General features: G+C 34.4%; 1 protein-coding gene across 4 annotated transcripts in view; it reads right to left on the bottom strand.

The window, feature by feature from the left end:
- Positions 1 to 1,104: 1,104 nt before the first annotated feature.
- Positions 1,105 to 14,715, bottom strand: part of PTPN22 (protein tyrosine phosphatase non-receptor type 22) — a 49,963-nt gene continuing 36,352 nt past the window's right edge. For all 4 annotated transcript variants that reach the window (XM_060139297.1, XM_060139298.1, XM_060139300.1 and 1 more), the window contains 5 exons: positions 12,421 to 12,504; positions 12,054 to 12,169; positions 9,604 to 9,634; positions 5,661 to 5,738; positions 1,105 to 1,287 (listed from right to left, as the gene is read on the bottom strand). In XM_060139297.1, coding sequence (XP_059995280.1) covers positions 1,223 to 1,287; positions 5,661 to 5,738; positions 9,604 to 9,634; positions 12,054 to 12,169; positions 12,421 to 12,504 — 374 coding nt within the window. In that variant the 3' untranslated portion in view covers positions 1,105 to 1,222. The remainder of the gene's footprint in view (positions 1,288 to 5,660; positions 5,739 to 9,603; positions 9,635 to 12,053; positions 12,170 to 12,420; positions 12,505 to 14,715) is intronic.

Genomic DNA, 14,715 nt, shown 5'->3' with positions numbered 1-14,715 from the left:
GTGTGTGCCTTCATTGGGATTCCTAATGAAAAATATTGAAGAACAAATGCTGCTTAAGTATTTCATTTTTTAGAAAGTTATGAACTCTTAAGTGAAGTCATTAGGATAAGTCAGAGGAATCCTTTGTAATAATTACCCACTAACTTGTTACATAAAATTAGATTTGAAAGATCAACTTTAAGATAAGGCAGATCCATATTCATACAGAAAAAAAATTTTAACTAGTAGTGCCTTTAGTTAGTTGGATATAAATTGTACATGTTTATATAGGACCTTTGAAATGAAAAAAAATGCCACCAAAAGATAGCTACTTTGTTGATTATTCTTCTAGATTTGGTAAATGAATAATATTGGCTAAAGCTTGTCAAGAATGTGCTTGAATATCTTGTTATTTGGTATATCCAAACGAAAAACTGATTACTGTCATTACATATATTTATTATTTTATTTTTATTTTTTTTTTTTTTGGCGGTACGCGGCCTTCTCACTGCTGGGGCCTCTCCCGTTGTGGAGCACAGGCTCCGGACGCGCAGGCTCAGCGGCCATGGCTCACGGACCCAGCCGCTCCGCAGCATGTGGGATCTTCCTGGACCGGGGCACAAACCCATGTCCCCTGCATCGGCAGGCGGACTCTCAACCACTGCACCACCAGGGAAGCCCTGTCATTACATATATATTGTATTCTCTTTAAATATAACTTCTTTTTCTTACTACTCTTGTTTCCCACAACACTTGGAAAGATGTATCTCCGTTTAGGCAAAAATAATTCCCAGGGAATAATCATTGTCACAAGCAATAATTTTGTACTGTAACCACAAGGTAAGATTTTTCAAAACATTTTTTATGGTAACTTCTGACAATATAGACATTTAATTGAGATCCAATTTTTACAAATCTTTTAAAGTTTATATTTATGTAGGAAAGTAAAGTAGACTAAAAATAACTTCCAAAAATGAAAAATAAGTCCATTGTAAAACTTTCTCATACAGCATTCTCTATACATAGCTTAAATGACAAACTCCTATTTGTGCTTTCCAACCCAGTGTAAATGAGATGAAAATGTAAAACTTCTGACATTTATTTGCATATTGCTTTTAAATGCTATTAACACATTACCATATTTTCATGGTAGATATTATGAATATACAGCACTTATTCTAGCTAGCAGTATTCTAGTAGTTTCATTTGCAGATTCACTTGCAGCTGATTTTCCAAAGTTGTGTTAAATATTCCAAGTTGATGGTGGGTTCCTTGGTCCTTTGGGTTTTGAAAAACGATTTGCAAAACCTGGGAACAAAAATAAAATTGAATGAAAAAAGAAAGATTTCTTATATAGAAATGAACACTTGGATTTTAGAGTGTATTATAATATGTGCAAATACATGGATTTTTTTTCACAGCATCTTTGATCAATTTAGTAATTTTTTTGTAAAAGCATTCTAGTAATTATGTTAGTGCTTAAATGATAACAATAGAATACTAATAACATTTTAAATTTGTAGAACACTTACAAATTTAATAATAGTAATAATTAGATGATTGTAATAGCCTTTGGTAATTCAGCATATAGTATTCTTTTTTCCCAGGTTTATCGAAATATTATTGACATATGTTTGTTTACATGTGACATGTAAGTTTAAGGTGTACAGCATGGTGATTTGATACATGTATATATTGTGAAATGATTACCACATTAAGGTTAGTTAACACCTACATCCCCTCACATAATTGTCTACTAATGTGTGTGGTGATTTTTTAAGATTTTTCTTTTCAATATAAGATTTTACTTTTAACAGCTTTCAAGTATATAATACAGTACTGTTAATTACAGTTGCCATGCTGTACATTAGATCTCCGGAATTTATTCATCTTATAACTGGAAGTTTGTACCCTTTGACCAACATTTCCCCATTTCCCCCACCTCCCAGCCCCTGGCAACCACCATTCTACTCTGTATTTCTATGAGCTAAACTTCTTTAGATTCCACATGTAAGTGAGAACATATAGTATTTGTCTTTCTCTGTCTGATTTATTTCACTTAGGGTAGTTCCCCCAAGGTACATCCATGTTGTCACAAAAGACAGGATTTTCTTCTTTTTTGTGAATGAATAATATTCATATATATATATATATATATATACACACACACACACACAGTCATATACATAATAATTCGGATAGTAATGTATGTATATATAGAGTCAGCCCTCCCTATCCTCAGATTCTGCATCCACAGATTCCACATCTGCGGATTGGACCAACAGTGGATCAAAAATATTCGAAAAAAAATTTACAAAAAGTTCCAAAAAACAAAACTTGAATTTGCCACACATCAGCAACTATTTATATAGCATTTACATTATACTGGGTATTATAAGTAATCTAGAGATGATTTAGAGTAAACAGGAAGATGTAGGTAAGTTATATGCAAATACTAAGACATTTTATGTAAAGGACTTGAGCATCCTTCGATTTTAGTATCCACGGGGGTCCTGGGACCAATCCCCCTTAGGACTGGTACGACTCTATGAGGATTTTTCACTGTGCAGGGGGTTGCACCGCTAACCCCATGTGTTGTTCAAGAGTCAACCGTATACATATATCTCTCACATCTTTTCTATCCATTCATCTGTCAGTGGATCCATAGGTTGTTTCCATGAATTGGCTATTGTAAATAATGTTGAAATGAACATGGGGTGCAAATATCTCTTCTGAGATAATTTCATTTCCTTCAGATATATATTTGGAAGTGGGATTGCTGGATCATATGGTAGTTCTATATTTAATTTTTTGAGGAACTTCCAGACCATTTTCCATAGCGATTGTACCAATTTACATTTCCACCACAGTACATAAGGCTCCCCTTTCTCCATAGCCTCACCAACACTTGTCTCTTGTCTTTTTGATAATGGCCTTTCTAATAGGTATGATGTGATATCTCGTGGGTTTGGTTTGCATTTCCCTTGTGATTACTGATGTCAAGCATCCTTTCATATACCTGTTGACCATTTATATACCTTCTCTGGAAAAATATCTATTCAACTCCTTTGCCCATTTTTTAAGCTGATTGTTGGGGTGGGTTGTTTAATAATATCCTTTATGTCTTTTCACCCACCACCCATTTGTCAGAAAAACAAAACTGGGGAATTTAAATTTCAGAAAAATAAGCGCTATTGCTTTAGAAAATTATTGTATTAAATTCAGTTGTACTTCTACTTTGACCCAGAAAGCCCTCAATTTACTCAGAGATTATGTTTGAAAAGATTAGAAAAAATAAATTATTAAACAATCCTGAAAAACTAATAATAAAACTAAGTGGTTAATTATTTTTCTCTCTCTCCTCAAACACTCCCCTCCAGGCCCGCCCCACACACACACACAGAAGGAGGATGAGGAAATTTTGCATAACCAATGAAGGCTATTTCTAGATGCCTTCAGAATATATGCAGGTTGATGACGTAAGTTCTTAATCACTTTAGCAACATATGACTTTTCTTTGATAGCGCTATATTTTCAAGGTACTCTTACACTTAGCAACTTTAAGGGCTCAAATTGAGCAATGAAAGAATCGAAATACAAAGGGAAAACAGAGAATGGAAAACTCAAAGATGATTAATTTCATCATCTTATAAAATTGTGGGAATTATATACCTTATAGAACTGATGAAAATGATCAGATATTTGTTAAAGCACCCAGCTCAATGCCTGGCACATAGTAACTACTCAAGTACTGCCTAAATCTGAAACACCAAAAACTATGCCAGAACTGGAAGACAAGGAGGTTAGGGAAGAGGGAATGAAAAGAAGATAAAAACAAGAAATCTTCTAAAATTTATTAATAGTGGTGGTAAAAAAAAAAAAAATTAGGGGGAGGGGACGCACAGCCTAGTTCCTGCACATTTCACTCCTCTGAGTGGTAAATAAGAAGATAGAAGGAAATATATTCCAGGTTCAATAGTTTCACACAATAGTCACAAAATTATCCATTCAGTCCAGATAGCTTGACTGTAACCGAAGTGGACTGAGAATAGAAGTAAGAACATAACACATAAGTACTAGGTATCTGAAATTTGAGGAATAGCTACACTCAGTGTTTTTCACTGATCAATACTCAATAGTTTAGAACAGTAGTGAGCTAACTTTTTTGCATGTAGGACAATTCAGGAAAAATAAAAATAAAAATGTTTATAAACCACAAAATTTTTTCATTCACATTTAAGTACTTTTTGAGTAAAATACCCTTATAATGCCTCTTTTATAAAAGAGAACCAATGAAAAAATTAGGTGCTGCTTTTTAAGTAGATAAAATATTCAACTTTGAGAAGAAACAACATGGAGGCAGCTGTACAATATTTTATCCTCGTATTATATCACAGACTGTTGTAAAGTTAGATGGGCCATGAGTTATTCAAGTGGTGTCTCTGACTGAGAGAAAAGAAGGAAGCAAGGAATATTTGTGTTCTGGGTAAAGTTTGGTGCTTTTTTCATAGGTTATATAATATTCTACATGAACTTTTTAACTAAATGATTTCATAAGAATAACTTTTTTCTAATTATAACATTTTAAACCTTAGAGTTAATGTAATCCAAGTAAAATTTTAAAGCCCAAGAAACGGATCCAGAGAGTCTAGTTGAATACTTTGCCATGGTGAGATAGGAACCATAACCCCAATTGTGGCAGAGATTGCTACCTGTCCACTAAAATTTTTCCTTGCTTCTTCTTCAGGAATAGAATAGTATATGGGAAACTGTCTGCCCAGCATTATTGCATTTCCCAGTGTCTTTTACAGTTTGGATATAGCACATGTATAAGTTCTTTTCAAGGGAATGTGAGCCGGCATAATGTTGCCTCTTCCAGGCCAGTGCCTTAAGACCAGAAAAGGAGGCCACACCTCTTCCACATTTTTCTCTCATCTTCTTGCCACCTGCAATCTGAACATGGCAGCAACAATTCTGATCATTCAGATAAGGACAATACCATAGAGCAACTGTTCTCAGGATGTGGTCTCTGGGACCACTGGAGGTCCCCCAGACCTTTTCAGGGGGTCTGCTTTTTGGTTAATAATAATTTTTAGTAGTAATATCCTACATTATTTGCTATACTCCTTACAAAAATTATAGTATACATAATACTACCTTAAATAGTATCATGAATTTATGTTATATAGAATAATAGAATGCTCAATATAAAATTATTTTAAATTTATAGCTTATACTAAAGAGCAATTGGGCAAACAGTTCCTTTAAACTGTCAGAATTGTGCTTTAGCGCCTAATGTTGCATGAGTTACACAAGATTAGATAGCAGCATCTTCTGTTCTTTTCATCACACCTGTATATTTTTTATAACTTTGCTTAGATATGAACTAGAGTATTATGGCATTTCAGAATTTCTTCATTTGGCTTTCACATTCATTTACTACATGCCAACATGATCATTTGGTACCTAGTTTTATTTTCCATATATGCTAGGCAATTCAGGCCTATGTAAGATGTAAGAGTTAGCTGAGGTCAAAAATAAAAAGATAAATGGCATGAAAAAGAATATACACATAAGGACTTATACATGCAAACTTAAATCATATTAAAGTTGTATCTCTTATACTGTAAATGAATAATTAAGATAAATATTTTTTTAACTCTGGGAAGTAACACACATACCAAAATTCAAAAAGGAGCTGGAGTTATTTGACCGAACAGAGTCTGCAGGATTGTTTGATGGGGAAGAATTACAGATACCTAGAATCAAAAGAAAAAAATGTAAGGGAAAGAATGGATACAGACTCAGACCACATAATTGTTGAGATTACACATTCCCTCCAAATTAATTAATACTTCCAGATAAACATATCACTATCAAATGTAACAAAATATAGATGTTTACAAATGGGTTGACACTATAATTTTCTCATTTTTTTGTGCATTTTTTTTAAGTTTTCTTTTCTTTGCAAACAGATTGTATAATAAACCCAACACTAGAGAGAATCACCAAAGGATTCAGGAATACAATCCATTTTATTGTGAATCAACTTTCTCTGGGATTTACATTTTTGGCTTTCAACTGCATCTTACTTTGCACTCTGATCGCTCTTAAGTACACTTTTAAATAATTTATTCTCCACATTAGCTCAACCGTGGCAAGTCTGTGATAGTTCTTCCACCATCCTCTACGCCTGGAATATCTTTCTTCACTTTCCAGCCTACGTTTTTCCCATTATGGATGATTCTAGTTAGGCCCAGAATCTCCCCAAAAGCACTGTTATGTTGCTTTGTTTTGCTATTTTAGCTACCTATAGGCAGACTTAAAAATATATTTCTCTTCCCAGCACCTTAATATATTCACGTATCAGTATCCGCCCAATTCTGAAAACAATCCATTGAAAACATGGTCCATATTTTGCACAAGCACTGTCTAGCAGCAAAAAAGGATAATTTCAGGCTTGTATAAACTTTCTAAGAAGCAGTACATAATTGGGGAGAAATTACTAAATATTCACCTTTTTTTTGTTCTCATCATTTTCAGAATGTAGTGTGAGGACTGCATCTATGTTTGTACACACATACCTAATACTAAGATTCTAGAAAGACCTCCCCCTTCCTGGAGTTACTTGAGTATGAATCACTAGAGTAAATCATGAATTTCAATCAGATTCAGTTAAAATATATATTTATTGAATACCTACTATGTGGCAAGCATTGGGCTAGCCACTGATGATAGAGACATGGAAAACAAGTGGGTGAAGGTGAGAAAGTTCAGGAGATAGCAATCATCTCTATACTGCACATGAGCTAAGAGGTATATACATCCTTCAGAAAGAAAACAATTGTCCCAAAAGGGAATACTGGTTTTTTATAACTGGAGACAAAGATTTTGCATATATGTATAGTGAACTACTATTCTGCATCTAGCTTGTCATAGATACTTTTATGCTGTCTGCTCAGCATTAATTCCTTCTTCTGATAATAGAACTTGAATTTTCCTTTAAGAAACCACCCCTCTCCAATGTTCAATGGCCATACTTCTCGTGGAGCTCATTCAACCCTTAGATGAAGGAGCTGACCTATGACTAGGGCTGTCAGTTGGTACTTTGCCATGGTCACACCAGTTGTTTAGGTCTGACCTCATTCCTTATTGGTCAGCGTCCACATGTAACAATTGTCGAATGTTAGGTATGACACTATCTTCTTAATCCAAGCACTAAATATACTGGCAATAATTGGTTTAGGTTTAGCCAAGACAATCAGGCCCAATCAACACTAGTCATCAGTCAGGCTGTTGCTTGAGCAACCAGGAAAGAGCTCATTTTTTTCATCATAAGCCTGAAATCACATGGTAAAAGCCTGTCTATGAGTGAGCTAACAGAGTGAAACAAAGTTAGGAGATATGGAATGAGACTTTACATCTTTAATTCCATCATTTGAACTCTTGGTCATAAGCTGATAAATTCCCCTTTTCTGCTTAAGCTAAAGTTGGGTTTTCTGTCACTTGCAAATGAAGGATTTCCTAGCAGCTAAAGTTTCCCACCAAAAGTAGGCATCAGGTGTCATAGCTGACAGCTTCAACTCTTGTCAGCAACAGCCAGAATGATCTTTTCAAAAGACAGATCATGTAACATCTCTGTCTAAAACTCTTCTGTGACTTCCCATTGGGTCATTAACATGACCCATAAGGATCTAGCTACCTCTCATCTCTACCATCTTTTGGACACACCTTACTCCTTTCTCCTCTTAATACCCTGCAGCTATGATGGCTTCCTTTGAGTGCCTACAACACACCAAATTCACACTGTTCTGTTCACCATCACATGCCCACTGCCTTGCAGAATGCCTGGCACATAGGAGGCACTCAACACATATTCATTGAATGAATGAATGAATGAAAGAGCCTGACACCAGGCTTAGATGCTAACTTAAAACAACAGGTGAAGAATCCTAATTTCGTTAAAAGTAGGACCAGTAAGGCATCCAGGCTAAAGGGAGAACATATAGAACCCAGGAGGCACGGACCATCTAGAAGGGGAAGAGAACACGTGCAAGTAAAGGCAGATAAGTCTAAAGCTTCAGGATCAACTTTGGGGGCCAGATTTTGTTCTTAATTTAAGGACAGAAGACCAGAGGGTGAAGGCAACTGAGAAATAGAAATTAGAAATAAGTCTCGGAGTCTCAGACAGTCATACCATATCTCACATCTATGCCAACCTAAATCTTCCTGAAGTTCTGTATCTTTGTTTGATATCCCCAAGACAGAGTTGGAGCTAGAGAAAGAAACTTTTTTGGGTTTGTTTTCTGCTTTTTTTTTAGAGAAAGAAAACTGTAGGGACTTCCCTGGTGGAGCAGTGGTTAAGAATCCGCTTGCCAATGCAGGGGACACGGGTTCCATCCCTGGTCCGGGAAGATCCCACATGCTGAGGAGCAACTAAGCCCGTGCGCCACAACTACTGAAGCCCACGCACCTAGAGCCTGTTCTCCGCAACAAGAGAAGCCACCACAATGAGAAGCCTGCGCACGGCAACCAAGAGTAGCCCCCGCTTGCCGCAACTAGAGAAAGCCCATATGCAGCAACAAAGACCCAACGCAGCCAAAAATAAATAAATAATTTGAAAAAAAAAAGAAAACTGGGTGTTTCATAAGCTAAGCTGATCAAATCAATCTTTGGCTAGCTATTCAAGTCACTCATTTCTTTGCTTTTAGCTGTTTTATTTCTTATGTTATATACTATAATTTCTTCTTGCAGTGTTTAAATTCTCTTTTGACTGAGTTTAGAGGAAAGAGTATATTTTCCAGTCATGCTTTAGCCCATCATAAGTAAGAAATCAGTTCACTTCAGAGATCAGGTGTGGTGGCAATGAAAGCAGACTAGCACAAGTTTATGGAAAGGGAGATAGAGTGAAAAGAGTAAGATTCAGCTATAAACCTTCTTACTTAGATTATACCTTAAATCAAGTTTTCTCAGTGCTCTTTGTTTCTCCCTACAATACCAGTATAGTATCAAATAGCTGTTTGGTCCTTGATGACTAACCCAATGGATCAAATTTGTAAAAAATATACCACCACGTTTTATATACTTTGTAGTTATAAATAGGATTTCTAAGATAATCAGTTTCCCACAGTTTCAGGAGTCTGGGTTTTGTTCTTATTACAATATAGGAAAAACAGTAAGCAACAGACTTTTATTGCTAATAATACTTGGTAAAAATGGAAATGTGTCAATACTTTGCTTATTTTATTAAATCAACACATTTGTTTCACAATATGCTTTGCTATGACTACTTTCAAAGAAAGTACATCTGAGGTTAGACTGCTGGGAATTTTAAATAACACACTTGCATGACAGCATCTTAGCATGGGTAGAAAATACCAAACATCATACTATTATTCCTGTGTATCAGACAAACTTTCTTTCCCCTTACTCCCTACCTAGTATTAGCATTGTGGAACCTAGCAGAGTACAAGGCCTAGGGGTGATTGTTCTGATACATAGGACTGTAACAAGGTTCTGTTTAGGAATAATATTGTTCATTTTTTTCAGAGTGGTTGTATAAGGAAAAATTACATAATATTGAAAGTGGAATGTGTATTCCAAAAATAAGTAAAAGAAACTTACTCTTTTTCATGTTTCGCAAAATTTTCAAACTCTACAAAATGAAGAAAAGGAAAAAGTGAGTTTTTTCCCTGTGAAATCCAAAATACTTTAATCAACTAGAAATATAGATTTCAGTCAAAAGGATTAATTTCTTTAAAAATGGATATCAAATGTACAAAATTATTTTTCTATCTTGCCATTTTTTAATTCAGTGCAAAGTCTCCACTTGATCTTATCTTGCTACATTTTCCACCCATATAAGAATCACACTATTTATTTACAAATAGAGCTATTGTTGTGTCAGGGGGAAAGATGGAGTTCCTCCTTGTCTTCTTTACTAGGCGACCATTCCAGGACCCACAATGGCTTCTGAAGATAGCTGTGATACATTGCCGTTCCCATTCAGGCCAAAAAATTTTGCCAGTCATTTTCTGTACTCAGTTTACTGAGGTTCACTTCATACTGTTAACCATGCTACTTTCTTCTCCCTCTTTCAGCAAACCCATGTCTTCTGCCTCCTTTATGGTGAAGTCTCTAACTTAACCTCTTCTAGGAATCTACCCAGATTTCTTCTTTTCTTCACATTTCCTCAGGGTGTATGTTTTCAGTTTGTTCCATAGTATTTTACTTTTTGATAATTTTCACATTGTTTCTTATATAGGCATTCTAGTAGATCAACTGTACTCTTCTCAAGGACATTTAGATGTCCTTTATGACATTTCTATTTTCCTAATACTTAGAAATGTAATCTTCTATATAATAGGTATTTAATAAATTTTTTTTGAAAAATTTTATTTAGTTTTTAAATATAGATTATTTATAATTCAAAATATCCTAGTAAAAATGCTCCCATCTTTGTTCTCCACTACCTAGTTTCTGACCCTCCCCCTGCAGGTAACCATTGTTGTTAGTTTTTATGTATCCTTCCAAAGTTACTTATGAATATATAATATAAATATAGATCATATTTTCACCCTTTTAAGCAAAATTTAATAAAATATATAAAAGTATATTGAGAGAGTCCTCATTCTTTTTTCAGCTGCATAGAATTCCATTGTATGCATATACCATTATTTATGATTTATTTAATCAGTTCCCCTAATGATTAACATTTACGTTCCCAATTGTCTACCCTTATAAATAATGGTATAATGAATAACCTGGTATACATTTCATTTCATGTATGAGCAAGCATATTTGTGGGATAAATTCCTAAATGTGGAATTGTTGGGTCAAAAGATATATGCATTGGTAATTTTGATAGGTATTGCTAAATTGTCCTCCATAGAAGTTATACCACTTACATTACCACCAAGATTGCAAGTGTGTGCTTATTTTCCCATAGCCTGCCTAACAGAGAATGTAGTCAGACTTTGGAATCTGCCCTTCTGAAACATGAAACACAGTATGTGACTGTGGTTTTAATTCGTATTTCTTTTATTATGAGTGAGGTTGAACATATCAAATGTTTAAAAGTCAGATCATGCACATTTACTTATCTTTGAATTATCAGATCATGTATTTTTGCTCACATTTAGGGTTATTATTTTCTATGAATTGCTAAAGAAATATATAATATTAAAGAAATATAGTCCTTTGACTATGATGCCAGTTGCAGATATTTTTTTCTCCAATTTGTTCTTTGTCTTTTGATTTTTAAGGTGATTTTTTTGTTGTTGTTTTACCATGCAGAAATTTTCTGTTTTATTTAGTTAAGTTTATAAATCTCCCTTCTTATGGCTTCTGGATTTTGAATCATAGTTATAAAGTTCATTCCCACTCCCAGGTTGTAAAGTAATCTTTCCAGGTTTTTTTAGTACTTTGATGGGTTGGTTTTTTGTTTTTTAGCATTTAAATCTTTTATCCAACTAGAATATATCCTGGTATAGCTGTGAGGTATGGATCCTACCTTTTTATCCCTCTAGGTTGTTATCCAGTTGAACCAACAACAGTGATTAAAACATCCATCTTTATTCCCTGACTTGAAAGGTTCCCTTCATCATATACTAAATTCCTATACATTTTTGGATCTATTTCTGAAGTTTTCCTTCTGCTCTGTTGGTGTGTGTTTCTTTTCATACACCAATATCATACCATTTTAATTATTGAGGCTTTACGATGTTTTAATATCTGATAAAGCTACCCTTCTTTCATTGCTTTTACTTTTTTTTTTTTTCCGGTTTACTGGCTATTCTTGCTCTTTTTTCCCCCCATATGAACTTTGGAATCAATTTGTCTAGTTTCAGGGAAAAAAAGTTGATAGTTTTATTGGGTCTGCTTTAAGTTATTGGGTTACTTTAAATTTTTGGTTTCCCTCCATTAATTTTAATCGTTGTGAGACCAACAGTGAAAATATTTAGTCTAATTTTTCATCTTAATGCTGGTGGCCCGGGGTTGGAGTGGCAGGGGTAGGGACACTTTCAGTAATGGAAAGCCTCTGGCATATTTCCATAAATTCCTATCTTCTTTACCTTACTCCTTGTGAAACATTTTCCAGGAGTCTTCAATGTCTGTTTTGAAGATGTTGAATTTTCCATGGTGTTAGGACAGCTAGTAGAATAAGTCTCTATAGGTTGAGTCTGCATACCTAAAAAAAAACGTGTTTTGTTGCATAGCTTCTTAAGCCTTCAGATTGTATACAGGTATATATTCAGTAATTCTTAGCTTGACTTTTTTATGCATTATTTTATGCATTTTGCAATGCATTATGGGATTTTTAAATGTATTATTATGTTATTTAATCATTCTTTGTACCTTTTCCATTTAGATCCTACTTTATTGTTAACCTTTAATGGTCTCATTTGTATAACTTTTATGAGAGAGAGCACTGCCACTTACAATCTTCATCAGCAACAAGGAAGGACTCTAAGGTTCTTTCTGGCAGTGGAGGTGGCAGGGAAGAAGAACGATCTTGGTGTCTATCTATGAAAAGAGTATACAACAAAGCAAAAAAAAATAATTCATCAATTAAAAGTCCTAAGATCCCTTTTTGAGACAAATATCATATGATATTGCTTATACATGGAATCTAAAAAATGGTACAAATCAACTTATTCACAAAATACAGAATCACAGATGTAGAAAACAAATTTATGGTCACCAAAGGGGAAGTTGGGGGAGGAATAAATTGGGAGACTGGGATTGACATATACACATTACTATATATAGAATAGATAACTAATAAGGACCTACTGTATAGCACAGGGAACTCTAGTCAATACTCTATAATGACCTATATGGGAAAAGAATCTAAAGAAGAGTGGATATATGTATAACTGATTCACTTTGCTGTATACCTGAAACTAACACAACATTGTAAATCAACTATACTCCAATAAAAATTATTTTTAAAAATCCCTTTTTGGTTTTGTATAACTTTTCTAATTTTTCAATATTAACCTGCAACAGCCAAATAAAAAATTATCTGAACATTGACTGGAGCCTCAAGAACTTTGTTATTCTAGCTCTTTCACCAATGAGCCTATGCTTCATCACAAACTTGTAGCTCACTTACAAAAGTATTCTTCAAAAGAAATTGAACCTGAATTTAGTCAAGCTTCTAATCTTACTACAATTTTACAGAGAATCCTGGAGATAGAGGAACATGTTAAATAAAACCATGAGGATACAAACAGCTAAATCCAGAATATTAGCAACCTTAAGGACAAATGGCCCATTCCCTCAACAAATAAATGGCATGAGAAAACATAAAAAGAAGAACTGTTACAAACTTTAAAAGGCTTAAGAAACATATAAACCAAAGGCAATGTGCAGACTTTGTTTGAATCCAGCTTCACATAAACCAACTGTAAAAAGACATGTTTGAGACAGTTTGAGAAAATTGAACAAAGTCTGGATATTAGATAATATTAAGGAATTATTATTAATTTTATTAGTGTGATTACTGTTATTATGGTAGATTTAAACTGTGTGTTTGAAAATTTCCATGGTAAAGAATTTTAAATAATGGAGCTATTTTCCCATAATGTAAGTCCTAGAGACACAAATGGTGTTCTATTGCTGTATGCTTCTCGTTATACAGCGCTAAGTATAATTATATACTTTATTAATGTCTTTTATTTTTTTAAATTTTTTGGCCACACCGTGTGGCAGGTGCCATCTTAGTTCCCTGACCAGGAATCGAACCCGCACCCCCTGCATTGGAAGCGCAGAGTTGTAACCACTGGACTGCCAGAGAAGTCCCTATTAATGTCTTTTGAAAATGAGTATGTGGTTAAGTGCTAGAGTTTTATCTGTCTTTGGTCATTGGGTTTTTCACGTCTTAGGACTTACCTATAAAGAAAGTTCTCTTGTTTATTCCTTATATGCTGGGTAATATGCAAAAATTAAGTGCAATACTTATTTCCATCACCTAATACAATAACTGGCATATAGTAGGCATTTGATAAATATTTGATAACTACTCTGAAGTAGCTTATCACCTTCCCATTTGATTTTAGGAAATATTATGAGACTATAACTTTCAGGTAGCGATATCCTGCCAAATACCTTCCCAAAACACCATTTTCATCTTAATACTCCCCTGACGAAGAACCTACAATGTTTATTACTTACTGAATTAAATTTAAATTCTTCTGCCAAGCTTCGTGTGTGATAAAATACACGTAACAAAATTTGCCGTTAATGACATTTAGTACATTCACAGTGATGTGCAATCATCACCACAATCTAGTTCCAAAATTTTAATTGTCCTGAAAAGAAACTCCACGCTCATTTAGCAGTCTCTCCCCATTCCCTCCAGATTAGATTGGCAACCACAAATCTGCTTTCTCTATACAGAGATTTGTCTGCCTAGCTTTTAAGTCCTTTGGAATTTTCCCACATTTTATCTATCCAAATTTATTTTCCTTATTTCCCTATAATAGAACCTCTGTTGCAATTAAATTAACCTACTTACCATTTCTCTGTACCCATCATGCTTATTTTTACCTTTGAGTCACTCTTACTCTCATCCCTCTCCTGGAATTCCCTCTTTTTTCTTCTATCCATATTCTTAAATTTCTTTCACCTACTCAAGCCTTTCCTAACCACTCCAGTGATACCTTTCTTTATTCCAGATTCCTGGTGATGATAATCAGTGCCACATAGATTGTCACTGAATGGTTCCAAGTG

The sequence above is a fragment of the Lagenorhynchus albirostris genome, chromosome 2 (genome assembly GCF_949774975.1).
Source record: "Lagenorhynchus albirostris chromosome 2, mLagAlb1.1, whole genome shotgun sequence".
Lineage (NCBI taxonomy): Eukaryota > Metazoa > Chordata > Mammalia > Artiodactyla > Delphinidae > Lagenorhynchus > Lagenorhynchus albirostris.
Note: the sequence above shows the minus strand (reverse complement) of the source record. Positions and strands in the feature narration are given on the sequence as shown.